This window comes from Schistosoma mansoni (genome assembly GCF_000237925.1).
Source record: "Schistosoma mansoni, WGS project CABG00000000 data, supercontig 0306, strain Puerto Rico, whole genome shotgun sequence".
Taxonomy (NCBI): Eukaryota; Metazoa; Platyhelminthes; class Trematoda; order Strigeidida; family Schistosomatidae; genus Schistosoma; species Schistosoma mansoni.
In genome coordinates this window covers 6,998-32,432 of record NW_017386162.1, presented here as the reverse complement: position 1 = coordinate 32,432, position 25,435 = coordinate 6,998, and the positions used below count along the sequence as shown (strand labels likewise).

Here is a 25,435-nt window from a genome sequence, read left to right as displayed (position 1 = left end):
ACAGTATTCATGGCCAGTACACTGCTTCGAGCCAAAACTAAATCAGATGTAACTGGAGAAGTAACACTAATTGATCTAAACCAAACAGAAGTAAACAAGACAATATTCCAGCTCACTCCTGTGAATATACGAAGCAAAGCATTTGGTAAATAGGTGTGTCAATTATTTTCCAGACTAGATAACCTTGGAACAAAAGCTAGTTGTAAATTGGCTTTGTATATTTTGCTACACTTAGCAGGCAGAATGCTTGAAAACAAAGTTAGAAAGCTGACTGATTATAGTAATTTATTCTCAATAAATATAAGTTACATGAGGCATGCCCTATTTTAGTACCAAGGCAAAAATAAATGGCAAATATTTCCGCGGAATGGATTGTCTTGTTGGCAAACAAAAAATATGATTGTTAAAGAAACACGCAGCCGATAGAAGTAGCAATTTAAGGTCCTGAGGAAGAATTAGGAGGGGAATGTATGTTTCGGAGACCGGAAAATCAAATCTAGACAATTTAGAGAACAGTGGAGATCAAATTAAATCACACCTCCTCCTCTTCTTCTTCGCTGAATTCAAGGCGGCTCGAGTAGCTGCTACGAAAACATCGCTGACTCCTTCCTTGGTCTTAGCTAAAGAAGGCTAGACATAAGTAAAGACAGTACCTGAACACTCAAAGAAGGCATAAGCATTAATATTTTCAGCCATTTCTTTACCCTCATTAAAAGTGACAGGAAGTTGTTTGGTTCTGTGTAGCTCATTCTTTGTAGCCTCGTCATGTCGTAAGTCTTTTTTGTTTCCAACTAAGACAATGGGAACATCAGGACAAAAATGACGGATCTATAATAGGATTTATGAACTCGCGGTATCTACTTCTGGTAACCATTTCTCAGGAATGTTTTCGAAACTGTCAGGAGAGTCAATACTATAACATAACAGAACTACATCCGTATCAGGATAAGAAAGTGGCCGTAGCCTATCATAATCTTCTTGGCCAGCAGTGTCCCAGAGAGCTAATTCAACCTAACACATATAGTAAGTACTTATACACCTACTTGTCTGTTATCAACTTCGATATCTGCAACATAGTTTTCGAATACAGTAGGAACGTATACCTTGGGAAACTGGTCTTTGCTGAATACAATAAGTAAACAAGTTTTCCCGCATGCACCATCTCCAACAATAACAAGTTTCTTGCGTACCGCACTCGCCATTGTTGCGGCCCACAGCACACGAACTGACCGCGAGTTCTCAATTCAAATGGTTCAAATGGTTGGGGACGGAATAGAAAAAGCTTTCGCTTAACGGGCTTCCGTGTCTAGTAGCAGTGGATCACCAATACCTCCAGGCAAAAACCTAGGTATATGAACGATAATAGAGGAAAAAAAGAATTTGGTAAATCATAATAATATGTTATCCTTAGTCCTTAAGAATAAGTCAAGTTTCCTCTTAAAGGACTCCTGAGAGGTCGCTTGGACTAGCTCAGTCGGCAGCGAATTCCAGCACTTGACAACTCTAACGGAGTAGAAGTTGTGTCTGCAGTCTGTTCTGCTATATTGGGTCTCCAATTTCTGGGTGTTACCTCTTAGGTTAGTGTTATGACTAAGCTTAAGAAGATGTTTAAGGGGATGACCAGAAATATTAAGGATACTGTAAGTCATAAGAAGGTCACCTCTAATACGCCTGTACTCTAACGGGTATAGGGTTTCAGTTTTGAGATAGTAGAAGACTGGACGTTTTAGGAGTTGTATTACACTTTATGAGCATGTTTTTCGTATGAGGAAAGTGTCTAGAATGAGGAAGGACATCCATTCAGTGAACGAAAGAAACCTTTGAAAGACCTTACGAATCAGACATTCAAATGGTTCAAATGGTTGTGGACGGAATAGACGAAGCTTTCGCTTAACGGGCTTCCGTGTCTAGTAGCAGTGAATCACTTATACTTCCAAGCAGGGACCTAGGTATAATAACAATAAAAGAGGAAAAAAAGAATTTGGTAAATCACAGTAAGATACTACCCTTAGTCCTTAAGAATATGTCAAGTTTCCTCTTAAAGGACTCCTGAGAAGTCTCTTGGACTAGTTCAGCCGTCAGAGAATTCCAGCATTTGACAATTCCTAAAGAGTAGAAGTTGTGTCTACAGTCCGTTCTGTTGTGTTGAGTCTCCAGTTTCTCAGTGTTACCCCTAAGGTTTGTGTTAGAGCTAAACTGAAGTAAGTGTTTAAGGGGATGTCCAGAATTGTTAAAGTTGCTGTAAGTCATAAGAAGGTCACCTCTAAGACGCCTGTACTCTAATAAGTAAAAGTTCGGTGATCGGAGGCGCTCTTCATAAGGTTTGAATTTGAGTCCCGGAACTGATTTCGTGGCCCGACGTTGGATACGTTCCAGAGTGTCCTTACCTTTTTGGAGAGAGGCAGGAAATACTATGTTTCCGTACACTAAATGGGGACGAATAAAACTGTTGAAGATTGTAGCTGTAAATAGTTCCCCAAAATCAATAGCTTTCTAAGTGTTCGATATTGGATGCTGACCACGTTGTTTAAGTGGACTTGTTTAACTGAAGGCTTTCGGTCATGCATCCGTACAAGATCACGTTTCAACTCGGCGTGGGACACTGCTCCTACGTTCACTAGTCAGCTTAGAATAAACGTTCCTCGATATATTGATAACGTATCAAATATATCTTTCCTACCTCTTCTCGTCTGACTTCTGATTTCTATTTGGCCAAGAAGGCTTCGATTATGGAAGGTGCTACTGGTAGCTAATTGTAAAGTTAGAATACTAGTCGTATCCTCAGTGGTGAGCCTGACGTGATCTGGTACACCAAGCCAATAAACTGCGAGTCTGTTCCTTTTTGGAATATTATTATTCATTGTTATTCTTTATTTGATTTTTATATATTGTGATATACTTTTTTTCGCGAGTTTATCCCGGATATATTTTAATTAGACATCTTTCGTTCTTTATATAAATATGACGGAACACTCACCTAAGGTTTTTAAGTTAAAATCTATTCCCCCTATTTCGATTCAGTTAACGCCATTTTGGCCTGACAATATCGAGTCCTGCTACGTAGAAGCTCATTTTTGCATGCACGGAATCACGGACTCGCGCACACGATTCCTCACGGTAGTTAAGGCGTTACCGCGCGAATTTAATAGGTACGTAACATCTAGTATGTTTACTAGTGATGTTCCGGAACCTTACGAAACTCTCAAACGGTCGATTTTAAAACACGGAGACCTAACTGATCGACAACGGTTAGACCAACTCCTTAACAATATCGACCTGCAACATGGTTCTGCCACAGACATTTTGCTAAGAATGAGAGAGGTTATCGGCCAACGAACTTTCGATGATGGCCTATTCAGACAACTTTTCTTGTCTAAACTTCCTCAACAGGTGCAAGCAGTTCTCACCTCGTTTCAAAACAACGCCGTAGACGAGCTGGCTGCATCTGCCGACTGAATCTTAGAAATCACTAAATCTACTAGTGCCGAGGTCTTTTCAGTCAAAGAAAAACCCCAATCGACCCCGAATGACATTACCGAACTATGTCATACACTGACACGCTATCTTCGATTTCGTAATGACCGTAGTCGGTCAAAATCCTCACGTAGGAGCGTTTCACGTAAGCGATCTGCCTCTCAACTACGAGAGACAGACAACCCCGACTGGTGCTGGTATCACAACCAGTACGGTAAATCCTCTAGAAATTGCAGGAAGCCCTGCAATTACCCGAAGTCTAAGGCGACTGACACGAATAAGATTTCGGGAAACTTTCAAGCCGGCACGCGTTAACGGCAACCGTAGCCGGCGAACACAGCCGTCTGTTATACGTCACGGATGTGACTACGAAAGTTCGCTACCTCGTCGACACTGACGCAGAAGTTAGCGTTCTTCCAGCAAATCCCGACGACAAACTTCGCGAGTCTGTTTTCAGTTTACAGGCGGCAAACGGAAAGCCGATCGCTACTTACGGTAAAAGGTACGTCTACCTTAACGTGGGTTTACGCAAACCCATACACTGGATTTTCGTTGTTGCAGATATCGCTATGCCAATCATTGGTATAGACCTGTTACAATACCACAATCTACTCATCGACACTCGCTCAAGAGAGTTAATAGACGGAAACACTAAGTTATCCGTTTGCGTAACTCCTTTTTCTGGTTGCAGGTTATCCCCAGTCACAATTAACCACACCATAGACCCCCCATACCAATCATTACTCGACAATTACTCCGGGATATACCAACCGCAACCGAAATCGCCTTGTGTAACCAGCAATGTTACACATCACATCTCGACTACAGGACCACCTGTATTCTCGAAAGCCCGTCGACTCGCTCCCGAAAAACTTAGGTTAGCCAAAAACGAATTCGACCATATGATAGACTTAGGGATAATTCGATCATCAAATAGTCCATGGTCATCCCCATTGCACATGGTCCCTAAAAAGGACAGCAACGATTGGCGGCCAACTGATGTTTATCGGCGTCTGAATGCTAAAACCATTCCCGATCGTTACCCGTTGCCTCACATTCACGATTTGACAGCTACCTTGAAAGGTACAACTGTCTCTTCGAAAATCGACTTAGTTAAGGCTTATGACCAAATACCGATGGCGACCAACGAAATTCCTAAAACCGCCATCATCACTCTTTTCGGTCTTTACGAATTCTTGCAAATGCCTTTTGGTTTAAGAAATGCGGCTCAAACCTTTCAAAGGTTTATAGACGACGTCTTCCGAGGTCTCAACTTCGTACATGCGTATGTTGATGACTGTCTAATAGCAAGTCCGGACAGAGAATCACATCTCAAGCATCTGGACATTGTTTTCGATCGACTCCAAAGGCATGGCATAACTGTAAACATTCAGAAATGCCAAATCGGAACCAACTCCTTAGACTTCTTAGGACACACTATTGATGCCCAAGGCATCCGACCCCTTAGAAGCAAAATGGTGGCCATTCTGGATTACCCAGAACCGACCACGATCAAGCAATTGCGAACTTTTAACGGCCTTGTAAGTTTCTATAGACGGTTCATACCTAAATGCGCATCTCTTATGAAACCGTTAACCGACCAACTTCGTGGAAATGCAAAATCAATTAGTTTAGACGATACAGTCCGTAAAGCATTCCCCACAGTTAAGGAACACATCGCTAAGGCAACCCTGCTTGCTCATCAGGACACTCAAGCGCCCATTAGTATCGCCGTAGACGCATCCGACTCAGCAATCGGAGGAGTCTTACAACAATGGGTTAACAACTCTTGGCAACCTTTAGGATTTTTCTCGAGACGGTTGCTAGACGCGGAATCTAGGTACAGCACGTTCGGTAGGGAACTCCTAGCTATGTATTGTGCTGTACGGCATTTCCAACATTCCATCGAAGGAAGAGAATTCACGCTTTTTACCGATCACAAACCTCTTACCTTCTCTTTAAGTTCATCTTCAGATAAGTACTCACCGCGAGAGTCTCGACAACTCGACTACATTTCGCAGTTTACTTCAGACATACAACACATTTCTGGAGCAAACAATGTAGTCGCAGACGCTTTGTCTCGAATAAGTTCCTTGAACAGTTTCCAAGGAATCGACCTTCTTAAACTCGCTCAGCTTCAAAAAGAAGACATTGATCTTCAGCACGAGTTATCCTCGACAACTCTTAAACTGCGTATTATACGGATGGGAACAGGTAAGGAAACCTTACTTTGCGACACATCAACAGGTAGGGATCGTCCAATAGTACCGAAACATTACCGACGCAACGTTTTCAATACATTGCACAATTTTTCTCATCCAGGTGTTCGTGCATCCATCAAGCTCATAGGAGAACGGCTTTGCTGGCCTGGCATGAATAAAGACGTGAAGGAATGGGCACGCTCCTGTGTAAGCTGTCAGAAATCTAAGGTCATAAGACATAACAAATGTCCCTTAGGCTCTTTCAAAACCCCTGACGCTCGTTTCGACCACGTTCATCTAGATTTGGTAGGACCCTTACCCGATTCAAACGGATACTCATATCTCTTAACATGCGTGGACAGTTTTACTCGATGGCCAGAAGCAGTACCGATTAAGGACATTACTGCTGAAACAGTGGCTCGCGCTTTCGTCGAACGATGGGTAGCAAATTTCGGCTGCCCTTCCACGATCACTACAGACCGCGGACGCCAGTTCGAATCTGGACTTTTCCGTTGTCTGACCTCACTATTAGGAATCACGCGCTTCAGAACGACAGCATACCACCCACAAGCAAACGGGTTGGTAGAACGTTTTCATCGACAATTGAATGCTTCATTATCAGCTGCAAACGTTTCACAGTGGACAGACGCTCTTACACTCGTCTTGCTAGGTATCCGCAATGCAGTGAAAGCTGACATTGGATAAACGGCATCTCAACTCGTTTACGGAACGACACTCCGACTTCCAGGAGAATTCGTGGATCCTTCGGCTTCCTCATTGAACATGGATCTAAACTCTTACACGAGTAGGCTTACAAACGCTATGCGTTCAGTTAAACCTGCTCACACTCGATCTCAATCAACTGATGTTTTCGTTCAACCTGAATTACGACATAGTACACATGTCTTCGTTCGTCGAGACTCACATTGACGACCTCTCGAATCAGCATACGAAGGACCCTTCAAAGTTCTTCAACGTGAACCCAAGTACTATGTAGTTGATAAGAACGGCACGAACGATAGAATCAGTATCGATCGCTTAAAAGCAGCGTACTTAGAAGGAAACCCTAGCCACGTCGAATTTCCTTCGGTACAATCGTACGACACGGCTCCTACACTCGTAGTACCCTACACGACAGCCGACACACAACTTGATACTTCGTCAACGCCGATAGACAAACCTAAAACAACGCGTTCTGGAAGACGAGTAAGATTTCCAGAACATCTTAACGACTATTGCACGTAGGACACAAGCTTTATCTCGAATCCCCTTTTCATTGTTTATTATAAAACGCAATTCCATACTTCCTTCTGGACTACCTTCATTTATACAGTTCCTTATCCACTAATACCTTGCCTACACTTATTTTTCTTTAACACATTAGGATGCTCTTACCTAATAAGTACTTCAGTAACAGACAAACAAACTAAATGGTTATACCTTAAGTATTCCTCCATGAATATTGTGTGCTCTGCTTTTCGTCCTTCCTTTTTCTTACACCTTTTTCAGCCGTCTGAAGATACTCCACCGAAAACAGATATGGCACGGGTGACTTCGTCCTACACCGTTATTAAAGCTTCCGATATTCTGGAGGGATATAAGTTCGAAACTTCTAAAAGCCCCCAACTTCGCATGTATCTATTCTCGACCATCAGTTGTATGTTGCAACGCTACCTCCATAAAGTGCGCCAAGTGTGTTATTGAAATGTTTCTTACGAAATCCATTTACATTCATATCTTATAGAATATCAACCCAGCTGAGTAATTTTCAACTGTGAAAATTGTAACTTCTTTAACAATTTGATCTTGCCTGTAAACCAGCATGCCTCATGTAACAAGCTGTTATTTGAGAATAAATTATTATCATTATTATTATAAAAAATAATTTTTTTAATGTGCTCATTTTTTTATTCATTTAAAAAAATTATTATTTTTTTGAGCGTATTTGTGTTTTTTTATATATAAAAAAACCATTTTTTTCCGATCGCTTTTACGCTGTTTGTAAGTGTATTAGTTGTTTTTTTCCCGCTCATCTTGTGTCCTTACGCAAGTACGAGTGCATTTTCGACATGCACTCACACGTTCTATTTTTTCTCTTTTCCAGGACGGCTGGAAAAGAACGACGAAGTTTCGCAAGGAACCGAAATTTTCATTGTACCTTATTTCTTAATTGCTATGTTGTACATTTTGGTCCCTTAGTGTAGGGAAAGACGACCAGACGCTGCTAAACGAAGCAAGCTATCAGAAGAGTGTTTACCAACGACAAACTCGTTGGGTTTAAAATTCTGGCCGGTCACGTCTTAGGGGCATCACTACCTCACTAGGGGGGGAGTGATCTGTAGCTGTAAATAATTCCCCAAAATCAATAGCTTTCTAAGTGTTCGATATTGGATGCTGACCACGTTGTTTAAGTGGACTTGTTTAACTGAAGGCTTTCGGTCATGCATCCGTACAAGATCACGTTTCAACTCGGCGTGGGACACTGCTCCTACGTTCACTAGTCAGCTTAGAATAAACGTTCCTCGATATATTGATAACGTATCAAATATATATATTATATATTTGGCCAAGAAGGTTTCGATTATAGAAGGTGCTACTGGTAGCTAATTGTAAAGTTAGAATACTAGTCGTATCCTCAAGATTATGTGGAAAGTTCTACCGTCAGATTGGTCAAAAATGAGCTTCAATGTTACCAGTGCAAGGTTTGATTGAAAGGCGTTTCTGACACAGTTAGCGTAGGACTTCAAGCCGTAGGGTGCCAACACTCCTAAATCTTTTTCGACCTGGGATATTTCTAGAGAGGAGTTTCCTAAGTTGTAACTATAGTCTACGACATGTAGCAGATGGACAACTTTACACTTTGAATTGTTAAAGGTAAGTCCGTTGTCGTCTGCCCAACTTTGAAGTCGAATCAAATCCTCCTAAAGTGCCAATATATCCCCTTGTTTGCGTATCTCTCTCCAATGTTTCACATCATCAGCAAAAAGCAACAAGGCAGACGATACTTGTTGTAGAAGATCGTTTATATAAATCGAGAAAAAGAAGAGGTCCTAGTATTGAACCCTGGGGGCCCCATTAGGACATTCCATAGCCTAAGAAAATGTGAAGTTAACCCTGACCTAAAAATGTCGATTTTTTAGATATGAAGCGAGCCAGCCAATCAGAGGGGGTTCGATACTCAATCGTCTAAGCTTATTGTTAAGACATATATGGTTGACCCTATCAAAAGCTCTTGAGAAATCAAGGTAAATAATGTCAACCTTCCCCTTACGATCAAGGATGCTTCTCCATTTGTCCACCGCATTCAGCAAATTGGTTATACAAGAGTAACCCTTCCTGAAACCATGCTATTAAGGTGAGAAGAACTTTAGGGATAATAAGTAGTCCTTTATGCAATCGCATATCAAGGACTAAATAATTTTAGAAGGTATAGAAAAAAGCCACCGGTCGGTAGCTTGAGGGTTCGCTGCGTCGAACACCTTTGAAAATTGGTGTGATGTGAAAGAGCTTCAAAATATTTAGTAGTTTGCCTCGGCTTAGCGAGTGTGAAAACATCACGCTAAGCGTGTTCATAGAACTCATGACAGTTATCACTCACTTCTATTGCTGTGCTACGCTACAGTTGTCTGAATATAGCAAGCGTTACTTGCGATTTATCGGCCTATAAATTGTGCAAAGAGTGGTCTTTAGGTCATTTTTACCTATATATTCAAAGGGTTTTAGGAGGTTTCGAAGCTTTATTCACACACTTAATCTTATGCAACCCCTCACCTATGCGAAATGAACCATCAATGATAGGATTCCAAAGTTCTTAAGTCAAGCGTAACTGAATTAGCTGTAACCTGTATTATTGGATAAAGTATATTGAGAACGAATAAGGTGACCTTATCCGGAATGACTCCACAAATTCAAGATCATGAATGATTAGATGTATGAATTTCTCTGTTTAGTTATCTCGGTCGCTAGGTGGAAACGCGGGTTTATCATTCTATATGACGAGTTAAGACTGTAAGTAAGATGTTGATAAGCAAATGAGTTGAATGAGCGTACAAAAATCCAAATGCCCTGGTACGGCCGATAGTGGGGACAGTTCGCTCTCCCTCTCCAAATGCTCTCACATGGCCACGCGAATATATAGCCTCTGCCAGGGAAGTCTTACTCACTGCCTTCTCAGTGAATTACTGTTGTTTACGAAATTGAGAGGACGAAAAGCGAATGTCCGGCGCTTTAACCGGGTCGATGGACACGGAAAGTTCACCTAGGGGAGTTGGAAAACCCTGATTCCAAACCAATGGTGCACATGGGCTCCATTATCCTGAGGAAACAAACGGCGTATAAATCAATCGTTGGTCACCGGCTACCTTGGGACTGCATCTCCTTACGATGCTCCACTGCCTCGTGGGTTAGACCTTTAGGTCAAAGGCTCAGGATGTGGCCCCCTAAGAAAACCACTTGCTACGGTTTGAGCACCCGGGCAGTATCACAGCCCCCACACAAATAAATGGAATGACGAATTTTACTGACAATACTATTCTCGCTCATACTAGAAGCAAGACAATTTGCATTATCATTATTATTATTTACCATATTGCGTATTCACTCGCTTTTATTGACAATTTGTGTACCCTTACTTTTCAACTTACGCAGCAGCTCGCCCATGGTGGAAACTCAGACAATTCACATTCACTTGATAACACTCATTTTTACTTTTATTACTATTATTATCATTTTTTTATATACTACGTCACTTATTTCCCTCTATTCCTACTTCATGTACTCCCATTTTTCAACTTATGCAGCAGCTCGCCCATGGTGGAAACTCTGTTCTATCTAAACGATCTCGAGTCACTGTCTGGTCGAAAGTGAATGCTTCCACCGAGTACGAATACTGAACCAGTCTTTCTGAAACCACGTACGCCGTTCAAGCTGGCTTCCTTCAACTTTCGCACACTAATGCAGATCGGACAACAGATAAAGTCAAATTCTCTTGGCGCGACCAAATTCTTCATAGTTAACGGAAGAATTGTTGATGACCCCGGTATTATTTGGGGACAATTCAGTCAGCATTTCTCGCAGTGCTATAACACTAGAACTGAAAGCTGTATCAATACATTTCCAATGCTGACATGCAGACACCTGTCGAAAATTGATTTCGTACCCTCCAACATCAAGCAGGGCATAACTGCCTTGAAAAAGTCCTATGACGGTGGACCTGACGGGATTCCCTCATCATTTGTGAAATATGGTTGTACAGAATTCCCATTATTTTGTTTAAAATTTTTCAACCTATCTATGGAATATGGGGCCTATCCATCTGTATGGAAAACATCTCTTATCACCCCCAGATTCAAAACCGGATCACGCAGTGATATTGTTGACTACAGACCAATTAATTTGACATCCGTGCTGTCAAGAACTATGGAAAAAATCATCCACAAACGGCTATTATCATTTTTGCTTTCGGCTAATCTGATCAGCCCATCCCAACACGGGTTTATGACCAAACGCTCATACTTCACATCGCACCTGGAAGTTTTTGATCAAATTACCCAGAGAAGAGATGTTGGTCAGTCTGTGATAATTCTGTACTTCGACTTTAGTAAGACCTTCGACAACGTCTCACACAAACTTCTTCTTCTAAGACTCTCTTCATATGGAATACAGAATCCCCTTTTATCTTGGCTCAAGTCATTTTTAGGAGAACGTAGCCAAATTGTCCGCTTTGGATCTTGCTACTCCGAACCTGTGAATGTAACCAGTGGGGTTATACAAGGAAGTGTAATTGGTCCATTACTATTTCTCCTTTTTATCAATGACGTTTGCTCCCTCTTTCAATATGGTGAACCTTTTCTTTTCGCTGATGATTTAAAAGTGGTTTATTTATTCTCATCTCCCACCAAAAAAGCTATATTTCAACGGTAATCCAAGAAGAAATAAACAAGTTGTACGAATGGACTATCTCGTGGAATTTGCCACTTAATGTTGACAAAAGTGGATTTATTAACATCGGCCGCTGCCTTAACCTAAATCTGGCTATACACAAACATACACTGAAACCTCTTAACACTGTTCATGACTTGGGTTTAAGATATAGCGACAGTCTGAACTTTTCTGAACACATTGCATCTCATGTACCCAAAGCTACAAAGCTCATCGGATTCATAATGATTAATTTCAATAATACCGAACCGAGATTATTATTATACAGAAAATGTATCTTACCAATTCTTGAATATGGTATTTTAGTTTACAGTAATTGCAGGCATAATGACCTGATTAAAATCGAAGGTGTTCGAAGAAGGTTCACCAAAGCTGTTTTGGGGTATTCTGACAACAAAGATTATCACCAAAGATGTCAACAACTCAAACTAGGAGCTCTCTGGATCAGGCGTATCAAATTAAACCTTATCTTTCTCTACCGGCTTCTTAACGGTATTTCTTACTCTTCGCTATCTACCCCTTCATACTCTATGATACCGTCCCACAATCTACGCAATAAGGAAAATATTCTAGTGATTCCAAAAACCCACACAAATTTACACCAGAATTTTTTCGTTGTTCGCTACTCAACTATGTGGAACAAACTGCCAATGAACCTCCGTTGCAGTGAAACTACAAACCGGTTCCGAAGTCTTCTTGATGTTTTTCTTTCCGAAAGTGGATTGTATCACCTATTGAATATCAACGTGCTTAACAATGATTTATACAAAAAGGTCCGTCATCTATCTAACTGACTGAAAAGCAAAGTGAAACCTTTGAAACTTTTCACGTCTATTTCACTTTATCTTACATCTATCTTAATATACAAAGTCTCCTTATGTTCGTATTTATAATTATTACTGTTATTAATATCATCATTAGTCTCCCAACACATTAGATATTCTTTTCATCTCTTCTTGTCCTTCTAAATATATTTTATTCCTAAACATCCAAAGTCTACAACTAAAGACAAAAACCCTATGTTCCACTTAAACAAATAATTTTTTTTAATATTCACAACATATATATAACATATAGAAATTTATATTTGATGATCCTTTGCAATTACTTGTGACTATGATAGCATCATTCTAAATTATTATTATTGCACTAATGTTTATACTAATACCTGGTTTTCACTCTGTATACTGTCACATAAGTCTACATGTATTTATCCGTGTGCAGTAAAGGTTTATTATTATTGTTACCATTATTGTTATTATTTATTTTTTCTGATTTTTCTTATTTATTTATTATTTTTTAAATTATTCTTTTATCTCAAAAGTCTATATTCATTACACCATTATGATCATTGTTGGACCCTTTCACTATGTGTTTACTTCTTTTTTCTCTCCCTTTTTTTCCTTCTAAATAAATATTATTCTTAAGATTACGAAGCTTTGGATTGAGACAATAACTTGTGTCACGCTGAATTCAACTTATCAGACTCGTTTTATCTTTACTATGTATATACACCTCATACATATTTATTATCTTTTGCGCTTAATTGAGACTTTCATAGCATCACCCAAAACTATGTCTGCACGAACAAACACTTATTCTGACGTCATATCTTACTGCAATAATAAGTTATTTACCTATCAATTTATTCTGTTTTATTTTATTTTTATTACTCGTTTTGCTATACATACATAGTTGTTTATTCTTGTTCGGTGTTAAACTATTTACGTATTCCGCGTCTCCTTTATTTCTATTTCCTTAGTTTCTTCCTTTCCTTCTTCAAAATCAATTCAAAATTCTTGCTAATTACGCAGAACCTGATTTATTATTACTATTATTACTATTCTATTAATAATATTTTATTTTTCCTTTTCCTTCCTTTCTCAAACATGGCATATGTAATGTTAACATTATTGAAAATTGCGTATTATTGCATTTTTTGAAGAAACCCGAAATGGTTTCTTCACAGCACTTATGTACTCATAAGGTGTTTGTGAATAAAAATAATAATAATAATAGGGTTCGCTATGTCTTTAGAAAGTCCTAATGTTGACGTCCGTTGTCTATCCGAGACCCGTATTCAAGACTTAAGTGAGGTACTACGAATTCGCTCTCCATCTGTCCCCTCGAAAAGCTTGTTTCACGTGCGCTTATCCGGGGACCCTGTGGCATCCTCGTCTGGTCTTACTGGCGTTGGTGTCGCACTAAGCGCTAGAGCTGAGGCAGCACTAATCGACTAGATCCCCATTGACATTCGGTTATGTGCTGTTAGATTAGAAAGCTCCATCAAAGTGAGAAACGGTGTCTTTTCGTCATCTCCGCCTATGCCCCGACAGATTGCAACCCGGATGCAATCAAGGATGAGTTCTACCACCTGTTAACTGTTCTTCTCCAGAAAGCGCGTTCGACAGATATTGTAGTATTAGCCGGAGACTTGAGTGTTCAGGTCGGGCGTCTAGGCACAGAAGAGAGTCGTTTGGGTGGCGGATGGGGACTTGTTGGTCGCAGGACAGATAACGAGGACCGTCTACTGCAACTGTGCACAGACCACGACCTGTTTCTAGCCAGCACTGACTTCCGGCACAGTCATCGCCGATGTGCCACCTGGTGTCCTCCCTCTGCATCTCAAGCCTGGAATCAGATTGATCACATCGCGATCATCTACCGTTGGCGTGGTTGTGTACAAGACTGCCGCTCCTTTTGGAGTACCTATCTGGACTCTGATAATGCCCTGGTCTGCGCCAATCTTACCTTACTTTTCAGTGGCCACCGAATTGGCCGTGATCAACTGATTGATGTTGGCAAACTGGTTGCAACTTCTGTTGCAAGTAAGTATGGAGTCGAGCTAGCTTCTAGGCTAGCTACCATCCCACCGAAAAGTTTAGATGAGCATAGGTTGCAACTGCATGACGCCATGAAAATGGCGAGTAAAGTCGCTTGCGGCTTCGCGAAACGCCCCGCTTATAAGCACTGGGTCTCTTCTGGCTCCTTACAACTGATCGAAGCCCGTCGGTGTACTCCGGGTGACCGTGAGTTTGACCATAAACGAAGGCTGTTATGTAATGAAATTGGGCAAAGCTTGTATAAGGACCGAGAAGCCTGGTGGTCAGAGCGTGATAATGAGCTGGAAGCAGCAGCTGCATCTGGTAACTGCCGGATGCTCTTTCAACTCATCCGAGCCACTGGCGGTAAGAAGTCTGGTGTGAGTGGAACAATCTGCGAGGATGACGGAATGCCAATAGTTTGTCCCGCCCTTCATAGCCGGTGACGACTGGTCCACCAAACGAGGCGGAAGTCCGCAAGGAACTACAACTCTTGAAACGCTACAAATCACCGGGTCCAGATGACTTACCTCCGGCTCTTTTTAAAGATGTTGGTGACTTTCTGGCTGAGGAACTGACTGTGTTGTTTGCAAAGGTTTGGAAGCTAGAAAAAGTTCCAATATCATGGAATGGGTCGATAGTCGTCCCTTTCTTTAAAAAGGGCATACAACCACTCCTCTACATTGTTCCATTCAAGCAGTGGGGTTAGACAAGGTTGCCCAATCTCACCATTCATCGCCAACTTTGCCATTGATGATATTCTGGAAACAGCTCTGATGGATGTAGGTAATGGCGGTGTGGATCTGCTGCCTGGAGAACGACTTCTCGACCTCGAGTATGCGGATGATATTTTCTTACTGTGCGATAATGCCCAAGGCATGCAATCCTCACTTAATCAGTTGGCAATCAGTGTCCGCAGGTGCGGTATTTGCTTTACACCTTCGAAGTGCAAAGTACTTCTATAAGACTGGCAGGATTCTAATCCTATACTCACCCTGGATGGTGAGCAGATTGAAGTGGTCGAGAATTTCGTGTATCTGGGTAGTCGCATAAGTGCTGGTGATGGCGTGAGTGATGAGATCGATGCACGTATAATGAAAGCCAGAGCGGCTTATGCAAATCTGGGCCATCTTTGGCGCCTTCGTGATAGTTTGGCGGTAAAAGTTCGGATCTACAACGCGTCGGTGAGAGCAGTTTTGCCCTATGCTTGTAAAACCTGGCCTGAGGAAGTTAGACGACACTCTGTGTTTATTTGGTCATCGTTGTCTCCGAAGGATTGCTGATATACAGTGGCAACACCATGTTAGTAATGCAGAGGTTCGGCATCGTGTGTTCGGGCGCCGAGACGATAATTCAATTGGTGTCACCATCTTGAAACACCGACCTCGGTGGCTTTGACATGTTTTACGAATGTCGTCTCAGAGAATTCCACGTTGTGCATTATTAGCCGGCGCTGGGACTGGTTGGAAAGAGTGGAGAGGTGGTCAGTGCATGACATGGTGTCGTGGTATGAAAGAAAGCTGCAAAGGGCTAGCTTCTGTTGGTCCTTCACGACTCTCTGGCTGGGGTCCGAGAGATGGTGCAACACAATGACTAGAGACGTTATCAGATATGGCTCAGAAAAGAAGTCAGTGGCGATCCTGCTGTAACCTTCTTTTACTTTCCTCATAAAGACTGGTTGTAACTTTTGTAACTGAGAGAGTTCTTCTATTTGTAAATTTCAGTTTCCCCCATCATTACTCTTCTCTTTTTTTCATCCTTTTTTCTTCCTTTATAAATACGTATCTTCCCGTTTCTCATCTTATTCTTATCATTTTGAGTGGCGCATATGTATCTGGAGCCCTTTGTACCAATATGTACGTCTTTAAATAAATAAATAAATAAATAAATAAAATATACTTGTTGCCAAATATCCCCACTTCATATAGGTTATTGTCACCGTAATTGTTGCGTACAAGCAGCTTATTCGTACATAGGTGTTGTGAAGAAACTCTAAGGATATTATACGATCTAACGTATTCATCATAATCTCAGACACTCCCAAACTCCTCAAAGAAGCCTGTGGTGAATGAGGTCAGTCTCTGGACCACGGGAAACAGACGGCCTTGATCGGTGTTGGTGCCACAATAAGTATGGTAAGTCTTCTAGACATTGAGCGAAACTACAGCCTCTCAATCTTCGAACCATCCGACACGAAAAATCTTTCGAGAAACTCCTCTACCGGTATGTGCTGGCGGCAACCGTAGCTGGCAGACATAGCTGTCTGTTATACGTCACTGAAGCGGCGACGAAAGTTTACCATCTCCTCGACAGTGACACAGGAGTAAGCATTCTTTCTGTGTATGCTAACGACTGTCTTCGAAAACTTGTCTTCAACCCACAGGCGGAAAATGAGGAGCCGATCACTACACACGGTAGAAGATATGGTTTTCTTAACTTGGGCTTACACAAACCCTGTTACTGGATTTTCGTTGCGACAGATATTTCTATGCCAGCCGGGTACGAACAGATAATCCCACCTGCAGCACCTGTAACTTGTTTTCAAACGACTCCAAATGCATGTACTCGTAAATATTCAGAAATGTGAAATGGGAACCGATTCCTTGAATTCTCTTAGACACACGATTGATGCTCAAGTAATTCGCTATCCAAAAAGCAATGTGGCTGCCATTATGGATTATTCAGAACCGAACACAATCAAGCGATTGCGCACGTTCAATAGGATGGTAAGCTTCTGTCGATGGTTCATACCGAATTGCGCGTCCGTCATTAGAACGTTAACAGAACAACTTCTTGGAAATACGAAACTCATCAATTTGGACGACAGTGCTCAGAAAGCATCCCCCACAGCTGAGACAGTTTTCATAAAAGCAACTGGACTCATACCAGGAGATTTAAACATTCGTTAACATCATCGTTGAGGCATCCGAATCGGGGGTCTTGCAACGATGGGCAAACAACACCTGGCCACCTCTAACATTTTTGTCGGGACGGTTTCAGGGCACTGAGTCAAAGTGAAGCACTTTCGTCTTGGAACTGCTAGCCATGCATCGTGACGTACAGAATTTTCAACATTATGTGGAGGGACGGTAATCCACCCCGTTCACTGATTATAAACCTCTTATCTTCTATTTAAGCTAGCCTTCAGTAGAGTACTTTGCTCGAGAATCCTGACACCTGGACCAAATGTCTCAGTTCGCTTCACATTTCTGGGGCAAACAAAGTACTGGCAAACGTATCGTCTCGTATAACTTCCTTGGACGGTTTCCAAGTAGCCGACTCTCTTAAACTCGTTATGTTTCGAAGAGAAGATACTGATCTAAAGCATGCGTTATTTGTGATATGACAAGACAGTCAGAATTAGTTAAATGAAGAGGTCAGTCGATGGCAATTAGAAGTGATGCGATAGACTCACATACAAGTGCTAGAAGCTTAAGCAGAAAAGAGTCAGATCCCAATCTTGCGTTGAAAGATATTGATAATGAATGTTGTCTCATTATTAATCACAGGAATGTTACTAAAATGATAGAATGCCCGAATCCTTGTCGTACATCTGTAGAAATACGGTCTAAGTTCTTATTAGTACTGCTCTAATACTAGACCTAATCTTGTAAATCTGTTATGATGTGACTGCCTAATCTATTAGATCTTACATGGAGGTCGCATCATTCTCTACACTGACTTACCGTATTGTGACAATCAGCAATATGATTGGCCTTTCCAAAGAACACATCTAGGCTGGAGATAAAACAATATGTCTAGTGTGACTAAAAGAGATAAGTTACACATAAATGACCACGCCTATGAGGCTGAGCCATGTCATCCGATTAAATTGGATTCTTTCTTTCCGCCTTCTCCCTTATTGACCTACTCTTCATGTCACTTGTTAAATATAAACCTTTCCAGCAACTATATGCTGAGCTTCAAATGTCGTTTGGTTAGGGTCCAATGATATAACACACTTTCCGTTAATCCTAAATCATTTGACTAGAAAATTTCTTACTCAGTATTATCGATGTCTCAAAGCATGATTAGCTGAAATGTTCCCATCCGAATAGAATGTCTTATGTCCATAATTCCAATCGACGTCGTTGCACAGGGCCTTCCAATAGTTACTAGACTGTGAGGCATGGTATTTCTCCCGTTTTTGCACTTTCAATAAACCTAAATGCGCAAAATGTGGAGTTATTAGCCATGAGGAGGGATATCGCAGACACAACAAACCCTCATTTCAATATCGAATGTAAAAAAGCATCGATTGTATGCATAATTTGTCAAAGTATAACCCTCAGTACTTACGCAAGTATCTATCCATATACGTTAATGATCGTAACACCACAATGCAGTTGGACAGTGGATCCGACGCTACCTTGGTTTCTTATAAAACTTGGCACGATATTGGTCAGCCAAGCATTCTTTCTACTAACGATCACATAAAGAATGCATCTAGCACCCCAATAAACATTTTTGGAATTATCAAATATATTGTCAAATTTAATGGTTTAATAGTAAAATCCATATGTTATGCTACTAATGGATTCTTCAATCTATTGAGTTTTGAGTGGATCACAGAATTAAAACTGTATAGTTGTCCATTTAATCCAATTTACAATCCTGATTTTAAAACGCTCGATCAGTCGTTTAATCTTGTCTGCAATCAGGTATCTTCTTATTCTTATATGGTGCACAAATGGAGGCGGAAATTTTCCAGTGAACTTCAAAATGATCACAAAAAAGACGACAGGACGGGTAAAATCACTATGAACAACCCTGAATCCAGCTCCACCCAAGGGTGTCTCCCCTGCTAATCAGTGATCGGAAGGAAGACTCGGACTTCATTTGTTAGCACGTACCCACAAAGAAGAATCCGGGGTTTCAAACCCAAGGTGAGGAACGACGAACATTAGTTTTCAATAGATAAACAGTGTACTAAACAAACTTTCGACAGTGGAGGCCTACGTGGGTAGCGTGCGTCATTGTAAAAAGAGTCAGTGCAAAACTGATGTTCGAAGTGCCTTAGAATGGTAAAATGTCTAGGAAATAGGTAGTTTTCCTAAGGACCACAGTTATACACATATATAAGTGAGTATTCGTATATTTTATGCGGTAGCCCCACATACTTTCTCGTTCACCCGTGTGTTCTCGCTAAAGTGGCCCGATCGTGCCGAAACATTGTCCATACTATGTCTTCAGTACGTTGCACAAACCTTCTACTCTGGTTATCCGCACAACCACCAAGCTCATAGCAGAACGATTCTGTTGAGTTTGTACGAATAAAGATGTGAGGGTGTATGCACACTCTAGTGTAGGCAGTCAGAAATATAAGTTCATCAGACAAAGCAAATGTCACCTAGGCTTTCTCTCAACTCCCGACGCTCACTTTGACCATAGTCATCATGATTTTGTAGAACCCTTGCCGGAGTTGAATGGACACTCTTACCTGTTAGCGTGAGTTGACCGTTTCACATGATGGTCAGAAGCAGTATCTATTAGGGACATTACTGCTGAAACAGTGGTCTGCTTCTTCCTTGCCTACTCTTCAGCCATTGCTACAGATAGTTAGTGGCGATTTGAGTTTGCACTTTTCCGTTATCTTACTACTTTACTAGGGATCACAAGACTCCGAAAAACCGTCTACCACCCAAAAGCTAACGGTCTGGTAGAACGGTTTAACTGACGGTTGAAAGCTTTACTCTGAGCTGCAAACGCTCCACGATGGACTGACGATCTTCCACTTCCTTTACCCGGTATTCACGATACAGTGAGAGCTAACATTGGATACACTACAGCACAGATCCCTTACGGAACAACACTCAGGTTTCCAGGAGAATCTGTAGGTCCTCTATCTTCCCCATCGAATATGGATCTCAAAACCATATACGAGCAGGCTTACAAACAGTAAGAGTTCAGTCAAACCCTTTTCCGCGAGACTATGGTTAATTAACTACATACGAAGAGCCCTAAAAAATCATTCATCATGAACCCGGGCAACATACTGTTTATATGGACAGAAATGACGAAGGTATCAGCACTGGCCGACTAAAAGCCGCTTACTTATAATCGAACCTTTTCCATGTTTCCTCCTGAACAACCGAGTGATATAAGCTTTAGTATTGCGATGCCTTCCACGATAATTAACGACCACAAAGAAACGTCGCTGATATCTGGAAAGCAGTTCTCAACGACGTACTCTGGAAGAATATTGAAGTTTCTGGGGTGTTTGGACATTTACTGAACATGGAAACTCCATATAGTTTCGTTTTGTCTCACTTAACGCACACAAGAATCATTTGGTTGTGTTCTCAGTATTTTTAAACTATCGAGTCGAAATCAACTCAATCGCTTTGTTTTCTAATATGTTTTTATACGTAAGTATTTTCGATAAAACATTTGTATCAAAATTGTCCACTCTGTAGCATGGAATATACACGGGATTACCTAGGAGAGAATGTCATCAGTGGGACTCTTGAACTGGGTTATAGTTTTACTGGAACACTGGCTTTCTGGGATTCTGTTCCACGTAGTTGAATAGCAAACAGCGAAAAAATCCCGACATAAATTTGTGTAGCTTCTGGCAGTCGACAGAATACTCTCCTTAATGTGCAGGTTGTGAGATGACACGATATTGACATAGGAGTGAAAGTCTAAGAGTAGAGAGAACCATTTACAAACCGGTAGACAAAGACACGGTTTAATTTAATCTGTCTGATCCAGAGAGGTGCTTACTTGAGTTGTCGATATATTTGGTGATAATCTTTTTTGTCAGAATACCCCAAAGGAGCTTCAACGAACCTTCTTTGACTACGTTCAATTTTTCATTAAATCATTATATCTGCAATTACTATAAACTAGAATACCATATTCAACGATGAGTGTAACCCAATTGTATGTAATAACAATAATCTAGATCCGTTTTGATTGGAGTTTTTCATTATGAATTCCACCAGGTTTTTGCTTTGGGTACTTGTGGCGCAGTGTGCTCGGAAAAGTTCAACATGTTGCTACACCTTGCACTCAGGTTGCGAACAATGTTGAGGAGTTTCAGTACATGTTTGTGTAGAACCAGATTTAGGTTAGAGCTACTGCCAATGGAGATAAATCCACCTTCATCAACACTCAGTGACAGATTCCACTACGCAGTCAATTTGTATGGCTCGTTTATGTCCCCTTGAATTACCTCTGAAATATAGCATTCCTTGGTAGAAAATGAGAGTGAATAAACTGCTTTCAGGTCATCAGCAAAAAGGAAGGGTTAACCGTATTTCAAGAATGCGCACACTTCATTCATGCATAGGAGAAGTAATGGGCCAACAACACTTCCTTGTAAAATGTCACTGGTTATATTCACGTGTTTAAGGCTGCAAGATACAGAGTGAACGATTCGGCTACGTCCTCCTAACACAGATTTGAACCCTGGTGGAAGCGAATCCCGTTTTTTCCTTAAACTTAGTATTCTTCTAAATACTACAAGAACTGTTTAAATGTGATGGATATTAAGCGAAAACTATTGAAAGTTGTGTATAATTGTATTTTTGATGAAACCCAAAACGGTTTCTTCACAATAATTCTGCATGAATTAGCTGTTTGTGGATGGTGATAATAATTGCTTTGCTTGGTTGCGCCTCAATAAGACACCATTAGGCTAGGTATTTGGCACATTTAGGCAACACGTGTCGGCTTCACTTCCAGGAATATTTTCCGTGCTTGAAGGATTATGTTGTGGGTCAACAGTGTCAACTTTTGCTTGGACATTCATCAGCCTCAAAAGATGGGTTTCAATTAGGCTGACTAACTATGAATACATTTTTCAGACTCACTAGGGACTGGCTGTGAGATGAGTCTCCTGGATTCCTAATGAAAAGCCGTGGCCAGTGGAGTTCAACCGTGCCTGTTGCGGGGCAGTTACTCACCGAAGACAATGGCGTACAGTCGCGCAATATCGTGGATCGGTGAAAGTTAGACATTGATGATACGTCTTGTGGATTGAACGCTATATTCGGATCCTAAGTTAGTTTCGTAACCCCCGAGCTAGAACTATACAGCGACTTGAAGACGAGAGAAAAGGCACAAAATATGTGGGAAGCACTTTACTACAAGGTTCGTTTATGTACAGAAAATATAGAGTTTTTATAGTATTTTAGAGGTCTTTGGGTTGTACTGAAAATTCCAGAATACTACTCAACATAGTCGCAGTGTAGTTATCAGCCAATCAGAATCTCTACATGTGACTTTTCATTTTCGCTATTTTAGTAACATGACTTCACATAACTTCTAATCAATCGCTGATTGATTGAAATGCTCCTTGATGTTTCATGAGCTTGTCATGTCGATTGCGAGAAAATTGCAGGGTCATCCCAACACCTCCCCTTTTTTTCTGAAGATTCAGGGTAGGTACCCAGACTGCATTTATCCTCCCCCACGAAACAATGTTGGGTCCCCAACTTTCGACATACTGACGTTGTTGCAGATTGAGTTTATGGGACGATCTAATAATTTCAACCTTCCTATCCAATCAAGCCCCAATAAGTCGAGTGATGGCCGTTCTGTCAAAAATATTACTCCTTTCTTTGTAAGCTCTTCGACTGCGATTTCACAGTGAACCTCACCAGCAATGTTTAGAATTCCCCCAGATCCGCCGTGTGCTGATTGATAAGTTGAATATATTCTCGGCCTCCCAATTTTCTCCCACGTCCTCCTGCTTATAAGCGTTATATCGGAGGCTGTCTTTAGCTGTAAGCGGTCATCGTACCCGTTAATCTTGAGGAAAACATACTTTCTACGATTATGGGAGCCGATTCTGTTAGCAGCTACCGTCACTTTGGCTGTACGTGGCTTGAATCTTTTAGAATAAACTTTAGGCTGACAGCGTTTTCGGGTTTCGCGATGACTTTCTTTGTGTCCTTTCCTGGAACACGTAGTACAACGATGACTTTTAAACGGACAAAACCTTTTGAAATGCCAACCTCCACATAACCAGCATGAGGTTTACCGCTGTCATTTCGATAATTCTGTATGCTGGAACCTTGCACGACTTTTCTCTCAACAGCATTAACGTGGGGGAACTGGTTAGTGTTTTCTACCATCGAGGTATCATGCTTCAAATTCACTAACCTTTGACATTCAGTAGTCACATCCTGCAGGGTCATGTTGGGACAATGTTCAAGTTTGCTTAGGATTCTCGTTCGGATGTTGGCATCCTCAGGTCAACGCAGGCTATAGACAAATATCAGGCATTTGAACTGGTTTTCAGTCATGGAAGACAGCTTGAACCTCTCACATTCTCGGTTCACAATGCCTGCATGTTTCACCCAGTCATCTTCTGATTCTTTCGTTATCTTCAAGCACTGGTAACGGATATTAAATAGAGACGACTGTTCTCCAAAGATTTGAGACAGGGTTTGAATTGTTTCATCAAAACTAAAGTCTCGTGGGTTCTTCGGAAGAATAAAGTTACTATAGCGTTCATGTTCTGTTGTCCCAAGCTTTCTTAGAAGTATTCTGACTTTTGAAGCGTCATCCAGTCTGCAGAGATCAATACGGAACAAATCTTCATACTTCTTAAACCAAGAGTTAAAAGTGACACCTGCTGCACCATCAAAATTAAATTCATGGATTGCATTAATAACTGAATCAGTATGAGATACTTGTAGTTCAGCAGAAGTAGAGTTTTGTTGGGACATGCTAAATTTCTGTAAAAAGGCTTCCATGATTCTGATTTGAGACTGTTCAAACCGTTCTTCTTGACGCTCCATATAAGCTTCAAATTGCTCCAAAGAAATACTCATTGTAGTTTTTCTCGTCGCCACTGATAAGTCTTGTTGATTGTAGTTTTTGCACGTCGCCACTGGTATGTCTTGTCGATTGCGAGAAAATCGCAGGGTCATCCCAACAATTGACACCATTGGATGCCGTTTCAGCGATCTAGAGCTTGAGCGTTAGCGCGCGAGGTTCCGGATTCGAGCCCGGTGTGTGAGATCGTGGATGCGCACTGCTCAGAATTCCCATACTGGGATGAAACGGCCGTCCAGTGCTTCCAGGTTTCGAGTGGTAGTCCAAAATTGATCCATTAATGATGTCGATTTAAACCCAGCAACCTCCACAACTGTATACTGAAAATCCAAATAATTTAAAAGGTCTTTGTTAACATCGAACACAAAAATGTCTTTCGGTGAGTAAACTAACCAAGTTTTCTAATTTGCGTAGACTCGAAAAGCTATACATCAGAGCTCATGATAATGAGCATACAGCAACGAATCTGTTTATCAAATTCCTGAAACTTGGGAAATGTAAAACAGTATCCCATATTCCCTGAAGGTGAATAAACCCCTTCTTTATGTCATGCTTCATTGACTTTTTCATTTCACACACTATATGTATAGCTCGTCGCGGTAAGTGATGTTCTTGAAGATCTGACTTAAGGTACGCAGTTATTCTAGACTGCACTTCCAAGGGAAGGATCTGGAGTGAATTAGTGTGGTAAACAACAGGTGAGTTTATTCTGTCTGGGTGCACAGTGAAGACGGAAGTGAGTTATAATTTCCACGTACGGTTAAAGAAACATGGATTCGTGTCAACAGGACTAAGCCGATATACATGATAGCATAGTTCCTGGCTTACGATATGCATATTGGTAATTCCCCAATCATTCGCATCCGTAGCGTGTTCAATATAAAGCAAGTCAGGCCAGTTTATGCAGCTTTATAAGATACTTTCGCAAAATGAATGGACCACTTTAGTATAGTCTCACTCATCCGATTCATTTAGAAAACTACGATCGCTTTTAGTAGTCTATTGACCATTGTCTTTTGGCCCCAAAATGCACAATTATATTGAAGTTCTTCATGGACTGTTTACGCATTCGCTCGCGCACATCAAATTTGTCATTCAAAGCTATCCGGCATTTTGAAGATCACAAAAGTGAAATAGACGACCAGGCATTACTCGCGCACCAAGTCAGTTAAGGCCTTTTATACTTACAGAAGATGCCTCCAATATTAT

The 25,435-nt window shown here is 41.1% G+C and overlaps 2 protein-coding genes across 2 annotated transcripts; one reads left to right on the top strand and one right to left on the bottom strand.

Moving 5' to 3' along the window:
• Positions 1-466: 466 nt before the first annotated feature.
• Positions 467-1,139, top strand: Smp_060130 (Rho GTPase, putative; the record flags this gene model as incomplete). The annotated part of the gene is made up of 3 exons (XM_018790421.1): positions 467-613; positions 677-766; positions 906-1,139. 3 exons carry the CDS (start codon positions 467-469, stop codon positions 1,137-1,139), a joined length of 471 nt encoding a protein of 156 aa, XP_018647417.1.
• Positions 1,140-22,079: 20,940 nt separating this feature from the next.
• On the bottom strand, positions 22,080-24,934 carry Smp_154450 (hypothetical protein; the record flags this gene model as incomplete). Its single annotated transcript, XM_018790410.1, has 2 exons — positions 22,080-22,225; positions 24,715-24,934. Coding segments are annotated over 2 exons (366 nt in total), but the record flags the coding sequence as incomplete, so codon positions are not given.
• Between the last annotated feature and the right edge of the window lie 501 nt (positions 24,935-25,435).